The following is an 8,666-nucleotide window of genomic DNA, read 5'->3' on the forward strand; positions in this document are numbered from 1 at the left end:
CTCCGTAAGGGTAATTATGTGTCCAAACAACATTGGGCATTTCCTTTGGGCATTTTTATTTATCCAGTGTGATGAAAGTTTTGCCCATTCTAAAGTAATTGCTGCTTATGTTTTAATCCTTACTGGACAATATGCTTCCCAGATTGGGTAAAATACTGCCCAAAATTGGTTGGACACATAATTACCCTCATGCTGTTTATATTTTACCCAATATTTGTTTACAGTGTATATATTATGTAAGGCAAAGGTGGTAACAGCTCTTGTATAGTGACATGAATTCTTCTACAAAAGAGGGTTGAATAATAATTATATAAACCGGTATATGTAACTAACTTTCCCTTGCATACAGAGGGTCGATATCATGACAAAATTCGATGACACTTTTTAATAAGTCTGACCATCATTGTTGACTGCAAATAAAATCAAAATAGAACGTAATTTCAGAAGGGGCACTTGGTCTTTTGAAGGCCACTTATCCTTTTGAAGATAAGATTGTCAATATGAGGCCATAGATACCTGTTCAGCGCGTTCCTTCTGACAAAAATATTTATTTAAGATTCAATTATTTTCAGAGTATGCCTTCACCTCGACATAAAAGACCGTCTTCATTCAAATTATGATTTTTTTTTCTTCTTCGATCTTCTATTTTCTTAAGGGGGAAATATAATTATGATGAACATCAAGGTGGTATCTCGAGCACTAGTCAGCAATATTTTCTACTTGTGACGTCATTTCCGTTTTTACTAGAATCCAATTTCACCATCGTATCGAACTTTAATACGCGGTGCGCAGAAGCGGAAGCCTGGTTAAGCCGCTGAACGGGGGTAACTTCAGCCGGGCGAGAGGGGGGTTCCCCAAACGAGAAGCTATAAATTTGAGACTCCACCCGCCGTACCGTGTATTCTTCAGTTACAGTTGACTTGATGACAGTAGGATATTATTTCTCTCCGCTTCTTGTTAAGGTCTAGTGTGGCTGCAATAAGGATTGCTATTCAGTGTTTTCCTGTTTCTACTAAGACATTACATTGAATTATGAAGTGGTTAATAACGATCGGCCTTCTGGCCCTTTGCTCTATGGTCAGCGGACATGTACAACCGACGTGCGAACCATTTTTTGTTTATAATAACGGCAGCTGTTACAGGTAAGGACATTATATTAACCCCTTGATAACTGGATTCTCTGATTTCAATGTACTTTTTATAGGGATCACCAAGGTATTATATATAATGGTTTAATATCCAATATTGGTTAAAGCGTGGGCATACAACACTAAATGTTGTGTAAATTTCAAAACCCAACTTATGACATCTCTTTCATAATGCTTTTAATTAGATAATTCATTGTAGTTTAGCCGTATGTGGTTATTATTATTATTGTCATCATTATTATTATTCACAAATTATATTTTACCTAGTATCATGGCCGACGAAACATACCCTTCAATCAAAATTTCATCCAACTAACATTCATTTTCACTTTTAAAAATCAACATTTTGCAGTTTTAATGAATTCATATACTTATAACATCATGATCCGCCAAAGAATATTCTCAATTCATTCAACACATTTCACTGCTTACAATTGAGATGCATGCTCATTCTTCTTGAACTGCTATTACTTCTGAATACTATTTAAATGGGATATACTCTACAAAATCAGTTATTACCAACCCTCTCCATCATGTTACACAATTATTATTTCACTTTTTTTGTTATTGTGGGCCTACCTTAATATCATATTATTGTTTCAAATAATATTTTCTACTGTCTTTAACATAAAAACCGTGCCTTTTGCTTGTTATAAAGGGAAATACAAGAAGTGAATTTTTTTTAACAAATAAGATATAATCACTGGCGTACAGATAGGGGGGATGAGCCCCCATCATATCTAAGTCTAAGGAAAAAGGAGAATATTTTTGTAAGTCAAAATTTTGCTCGCCATTTTCGCTCTCTCGCATTTCTTTGAAAATTTTGCACTACACGCCATGTTTAGCCCCTCAAAGTTTTTGACTCATCATACCACTACATAATTTGTAACACCTGTTTAATAATAATAATAACAAAATATTATCTCTTTAAACGCTTCAGAAACTTTTTAATGTAAAATAAGAAATGTATTAAGATATGACGATACTCACATATTCACTTTTAGAAAAATATATATTTTTTTCTTCTTTTCAAGTCTAGTTTTGTTTTATTTATGTTTGTGAACAGCATTATTCTTTTCTCATTTTTTAATTTCTGATTTTATTGCATTTTCATAAACTTAAAAGAAGAATGCAAAGGATATCATAAATTATACTTTTAAAGTATATTGCATGCGTGTTATGTGCAAATTTCAAAAGCAAATATTTTTTGGCAACATTATATAGCTCGTTTATTGAGAAGAACCTGTCTTAAGAAAGCTGATATAGACCTATGATCAGGGTGTTGAAATAATGTAATAGATACGGGTTATGTACTTCTGAATGCAAGAAAATGCCCCAAAATACAGTTCTGTAAATTATAGATTAATATCGTTTTCTTCAATCATCTAAAATCAATAGATATACACATTTCATACGCGAATAACAATTGTTAATGAAGTTAAAATGATGAATGACTCCACTACCTCATACATTATTAATGGCATTACATGATGCTAAGATTACTTCTGATATAAGTAGGATATTGTCTGTATTTGTTTCTTTGATAGTGCACCAGTGGCATATTTAGCAAACCTCGCCAACAAATTAACGAATAAATTAAAAAAAAAACATAAAAACTGACAACTAAAAAATGGGACATAAAAATCAAGTCCGATCTAAGGCCTAATTATACAGAAATTTCATCTCCCCTTGCCCTCCCCTTTACGCTACTTGTGTCCTGAATATGATAACATACTTCATAAAAATAATATTTTTGTTCTTTGTAATCATTTAAAAATAAACTGAAATCACTAATCTGTCTTACATTAAATACCGCCCGTATAGTTCACGACCGATCGAGTAAGACAGGTGAGTGATTTCAGTATTTTTTGAAATAATTACAAAGAAAAGAAAATCATATTTTTATAGAATAAACACAAGACTTGATTTCGTGTGAAGACAGTCATATTGGAAGATTAGTTGACTCTGGAAATCATGTTAATTGATAATATATGTAATAGGACAAACAAAACTTGAAAATAAAAACTTCATTTGGATTCAGGCGATTAAGAATAATTGGCTAAATGATTTTTGGCTCAGTGCGACAAAAATTGGGTTATTAGATTAAAACGAAAGGAGCCAAAATTGAATTATTAATAGATTGTTTTTTAAACTTACGTATTTTTAAAGGGGCGCTTGTCATTCCATCTGAAAAGAATATTCCGCTAACGAGTGTTTAGAAACTGTGGTAATATGTTACTAGTGTGTAAGATATCACAATAAATATACAAATTTGGTAACGTTATATAGAACTCGGCTCCGTTTATATCCAAGTACAAGAAAAAATGGTTATGAAGAACATGAAGAAGAAGAAGAAGAAAGAGAAGAAGAAAAAATGAAGAACATGAAGAAGAAGATGAAGGTTGAAAGGAAAACGGGAGGGGAGAAGTTGAACGACCTAAGCATGGTGGACGTAGAAGGAAATGTAAAAAAATAAATCACAATCTGGGGTACATGAACACACATTTTACAAAGTGTTTCTTAACCATTTTATTCACTAGTATCATAAGACATTCGTATAGGTCTCACTCCCAAAATAGAACAGAAAACAGATACGTCGTAGTGTGAAGCTGGTAATTTAATTCTGTTGAGAGGGAGTTACCGGTCATTGACGACACGAATAATGCTGTGATTGTAAAAATTCGTAGGACTATCAGTTCCTTTTGACCATGATTTGACCGATCCCGGGTACACTTCTGATTAATTACAGTCTTTTCAGTATTAAATAATTGCAGAAGAAAGACTAATATAAAGCAACAGGTGCTTGGAGACGTGATAATACCTAAAAAAGCTCAGCTAACAAGACGTATAATATATTACGCAGAATAAGGACACATAAATAATCGCTTATGATAAAATAGAAATTGTAGTTAATAAGATGCCATGCTGTCCTTGGTAAACATAGCGTTTTAATTGGAAAATCAGCTACAAGACAAACAAATAGTTGCGATAAGGAGGATTATGAATGTATTGTTGAGTAATCCTGAAACGTTAAATTTCATGTTAGATTTTCAGTTAGCTCACATACATGTCATGAATTATATACAATAAAGTTTAGTCTATATAGAATTTGATAATAAAGAATTTGATTTAAGGGGATACGGAGGGGGCATCCTCGATGAGTCTTAAGAATACCACCGCTCCCACCTCTAATTATAGAGATTGACCCCAAAAGGCTTGATTTTATTCGCATGAGTGTTGTAAGAAAGTCCAGGGACACTTGTCATAAAGAGTTACAACTGTTGAAATGTTACCATTGTTGTAACAACTATAGAAACCTTGACTGTTCATGTCTGCTGAGCCCTGTTACCATAATGACAAAGTTGCCAAAGTTGTAAGTCCTTATGAATGTACTGCTGGTTTGAGCGGAAAGCTTGTATGTAGTTTTATTTTAACCATTTGCCTTGAAAATGAAAAGTAGGGTTTTTTCATTGTTTAGTAATTAATATTTCTTCAATTTCCCCATGTTTGTTCTGACAGATTAACAGGAGGACAAAGCTACACATCTACAGGAGTGAGGATACGTCTTGAAGGAATGCCATTCATGCAAGCTAACACGTACTGTAAGACCCTGCACCCTGATGCTCATCTCGTCGTCATCAACGACGCCGTCGAACACGCTTACTTATTTGATATGTTCTACGGTTTAGAGCCCATCGAGACGTGGGTTGGTCTCTTCTATAACGCTACTACTTTGGCATGGGAATGGATAAATGGTGACCCAGCATATTACCAACCATGGGAGCCCTTCTACGGAGAACCCTTGATCCTCGCTGAGGGCGGTGCAGTCATGTTCATGAGTGAGGTCATCACGGCGCAGACCACGCTGCAATACGGATACGGTCTTGAGTGCTCCGATTACCTGGTCACAGAGATGCGCGAAGAGCCTCTTCCATTCATCTGCGAGTACTCCGTGACCTTGACAGAAGTCAATACGACGTTCGTTGATACAAACACGACAGCGACTCCGAACACGACAGCTAGTAGTAATACCACCACGTTTTCGCCCTATTTTACCAATCCTCCTCCAACGATGGCACCTCAGGTTCTCTTCCAGCAGAATGCCCGACCGATGCCGTTGTCCAATCCTGGTAAGTTTGGCTTCATGAAGGAGGTTACGGCTGAGGACAGGAAACGTGCACGTCCCGCTTACAGTGGACCCATGGCCTACAACCAAAGAGGACCACAACGGAATAATGGCTATCCATACATGGCCTTCCCGTAAAACAACTCTGGTCCTCCTGGACCCCATCTTACAGAGACCTGAGATAAATATAGGTCCCGTTTCATAAAGATTTGTTATAATAACAATAGTACTATCGACCAATCACATTGAAGGATTTCAGTAGCTTTTAACTGTTATTACAAATTTGTTATTATAGCAAGTTTTATGAAACGGGACCCTGATCAATCTCAACTATGGAAATCCATCAATAAAAGAAATCTTTGGATAGGAAATGTACACGAAATCACTTTGAAGCAAAGACGGACACACCGATATCTGTCGAGACAATAATGCATGTAACAGCGCATTTAGAAAAAACTGAAATGATGTATGCATTCTAGATGTTGGCATTGCTGGCTTTCCATTGCTGCAATCGATTGGATCAGTCCTAAATCTTTGTAAGACGGGACTCAGAACTGTTTTACTCGATTAGATTATGAAGAAAAGATTGAATCAAATCCCTGGGGAGCGTTTCACCAACTTTCTGGTCTGACAGGTTGTCAGATCTGAAAACTATCCTTGATTTTGATTGGCTCAGAAGCCCAGTTCCTATGGTAACTGTCGGATAGAACAGGACTTATCGGGTAAAACGTCCGACAAGTCATTTCGTGAAACGCTCCTCCGGAAAACACTCTAAACGCCGTTGGTAATTTGAAGTATGGTGTTGAGGGTGTTTGTGTAGAGAGTACGAGTCGGGCTGCCTAAGCTAGCACCGATAACATATTTTTTGTGAAAAAAATGGAAAGTGAACATGGACTTATGAAATGATACCAATTGTGTGATTGCTGGAAATGAAATGATGTGATGCGACATCATTGCCATCCTCAACAAAAGTTTGTGTTGCGAGCTATTTTAATCTTCCTAGCAGCACCTGTCTGTAGGCCTAACATTCCTCATTCCAAACATCAGCCTTCAAAATCGAACTTGAAATCACTTGTACCATACCCCCTATGGCCCGAATTCTCGAAAGGTGGCTAACTTAGCCCATGGGCTAAATCGCGTCATTTGACGTCATTTAGCCCACCGGGCTAAATTTTGCATTTCTCGAAGCTCGGCTATGTTAGCCCGGGCCCCGGGCTAAGTTAGCCACCCTTCGAGAATTCGGGCCATTGAAGTTAGCAACATGTTGTTCATTGTTCATTCCGCAAGTTGTTTTAATCGGGGAGAGGGCGGCTTCTTACGAAATACACTTAGACAGATAGATGGGCGGGAACAAACAGTGTTGTAGGACTCGAGTCCAAATTTGTAGGACTCGGAACAGCCGAACTCGGACTCAAGAGCAAAAGACTCTGACTCGCAATACATGCATGTCCCACAGATATGACAAGAATTTGATATGTACATGAAAGATGCGACTAAATTTACAATTCTTTCATTCTTATCTATGGCCTAATTAATATAGAAATTTTATCTCGATTAATAGAGGCTGACTTGTGATTTGATACTGAAAAATAATAATGTATCCTACTTTAATAAATCTTCATTTGCTGCATTTTTTGTATGCTTAAAGTGTAGATTTTCAATGATTGTTATGTTCTCCTTTTCTATCAATAACAAACAAACAAAAGATTTATGTTATATAACGATACAAGACTAATATTACGCGAACCATTATTTAAATATAAAATCAAGTTATTGGTATTTAACAGGAATAGAAGGATATTCAATTGAATATAATAAATGCTAACGATATTGTTAACCAAAACTAAAATGACATATCCATGTGGAGCAGGGAGGGGGGGGGGGGCTTGTCCCTTGTCTCTCCCTATTTTCCAACTTTACAAACTGACACCTGAAATTTATTTTGAAAATGGAGACTTTCTCTACCAATCAGCTCGGTCGCCTCGCTCGCTCTTTACGTCAATAGGAGGAACAATGGTAGATGATGATAATGATTAGTAGTTAAATATAGTAATAATAATATTTTGTATTTGGTTGATATTTATGTCAGCTGAAAATTAGTCTTTCACGGGTATTCCTTTTTTGGAATAAAGTCTTTCATCAAAAATGAAAATAATTATACCCATACTTTGAAATAATTCTATTCAAATTCAAATCGGTAACTCATCAGAAGGGTATGCACTTAATGGAATCTTTATTGAAGAAATGAAATCTTTTGTTTTCTCAAGACAAGTAACGTGTCAATCAAAGAATAGAATGTATTCATCTGACACGAATTTTAATAGAAAGTCCATCAAGCATAAATCTGATTTAAATTTGAATAGATCAAGTTGTTATTAGAGTGTAAAAGATATCATATATGATGGGTGTTTCATAACGCTGTTCATGAATTTACGCAAGACTGGAACATGTTTTTGGAACAAGTGAGTTACACAGGGATATTACATACAGCGGGAGAATGGACACCAGCTGTGCATGTAGTCGTTCGTAACTTATCAACAGCTTTATGAAACACCACCTTGTATGAATATATTTGAATTTATCTAAATGATATTAATACTAAATGAAAGCTGCCACATTTATTCGACAACAGATATATGGACTAGTCACATTGAAGAAATATGCTTATTTTCAGTTGGTCTATAGTGCCAATTCATCCAATTACCAACTCGTCTTCTATCAGTTGGTCTACCATCTATTCGTGCAATATCCACAGGGTCTAATTGCTATTTCTTCCACTCATCATTTCGTCTAATAGCCAGTTGGTCCAATACCCATTTAGTTCACTTTTGTCTAATTGGACTAATTCTTTATTGAGCGAAATGTATTAAAATGAAATGGGTATTAGACCAACTGGTTATGAGACGAAATTAAAATAGACGAACTGGTGATTGGACGAAATGATTATTGGACCAAATAGTTATTAGGGTTAGTTATTTTTGTATGACTATACCCATGTTGTGTGATTATACATATCAACGAACGTAGAGGGCAGCAACACACGGCAGTCGTTTACGTTCGTTGATAATACCTTTTTATTAAACTGTTCACATCATTATGTAATCAAGATATATTGTCAAATGTTTTATTTTTCTGTAAATTTAATATGTCTATCGTATGTCAAATAAAGATATTGTACATACTTCGAGCAAGGTATTTATTCTATTGCATTATTACTCGATACTCTCTCACGTGTGTGGATCTTTGCAAAGTATGTGATAATATTTGAGGGTGTGAGTGCGCGGTTGGTGTAAGTGTGTATGCGTGTGAATTTTAATGTATGTGAGGATGGTTGAGGAGGTGTGTGAGGGGTTGCTGGGTGTGTGTGTGTGTGAAGATGTATGTGATAATTT

General features: G+C 35.8%; 1 protein-coding gene across 1 annotated transcript; it reads left to right on the plus strand.

Annotated features, from left to right (window-relative positions):
• Positions 1-896: 896 nt before the first annotated feature.
• On the plus strand, positions 897-8,461 carry LOC129282431 (30 kDa spicule matrix protein-like). Its single transcript, XM_054918331.2, has 2 exons — positions 897-1,142; positions 4,668-8,461. The coding sequence occupies exons 1-2, from the start codon at positions 1,033-1,035 to the stop codon at positions 5,410-5,412; spliced, it is 855 nt and encodes a 284-aa protein (XP_054774306.2). The 5' UTR covers positions 897-1,032; the 3' UTR covers positions 5,413-8,461.
• Positions 8,462-8,666: the final 205 nt, after the last annotated feature.

The sequence above is a fragment of the Lytechinus pictus genome, chromosome 19 (genome assembly GCF_037042905.1).
Source record: "Lytechinus pictus isolate F3 Inbred chromosome 19, Lp3.0, whole genome shotgun sequence".
In the NCBI taxonomy this organism is placed as follows: domain Eukaryota; kingdom Metazoa; phylum Echinodermata; class Echinoidea; order Temnopleuroida; family Toxopneustidae; genus Lytechinus; species Lytechinus pictus.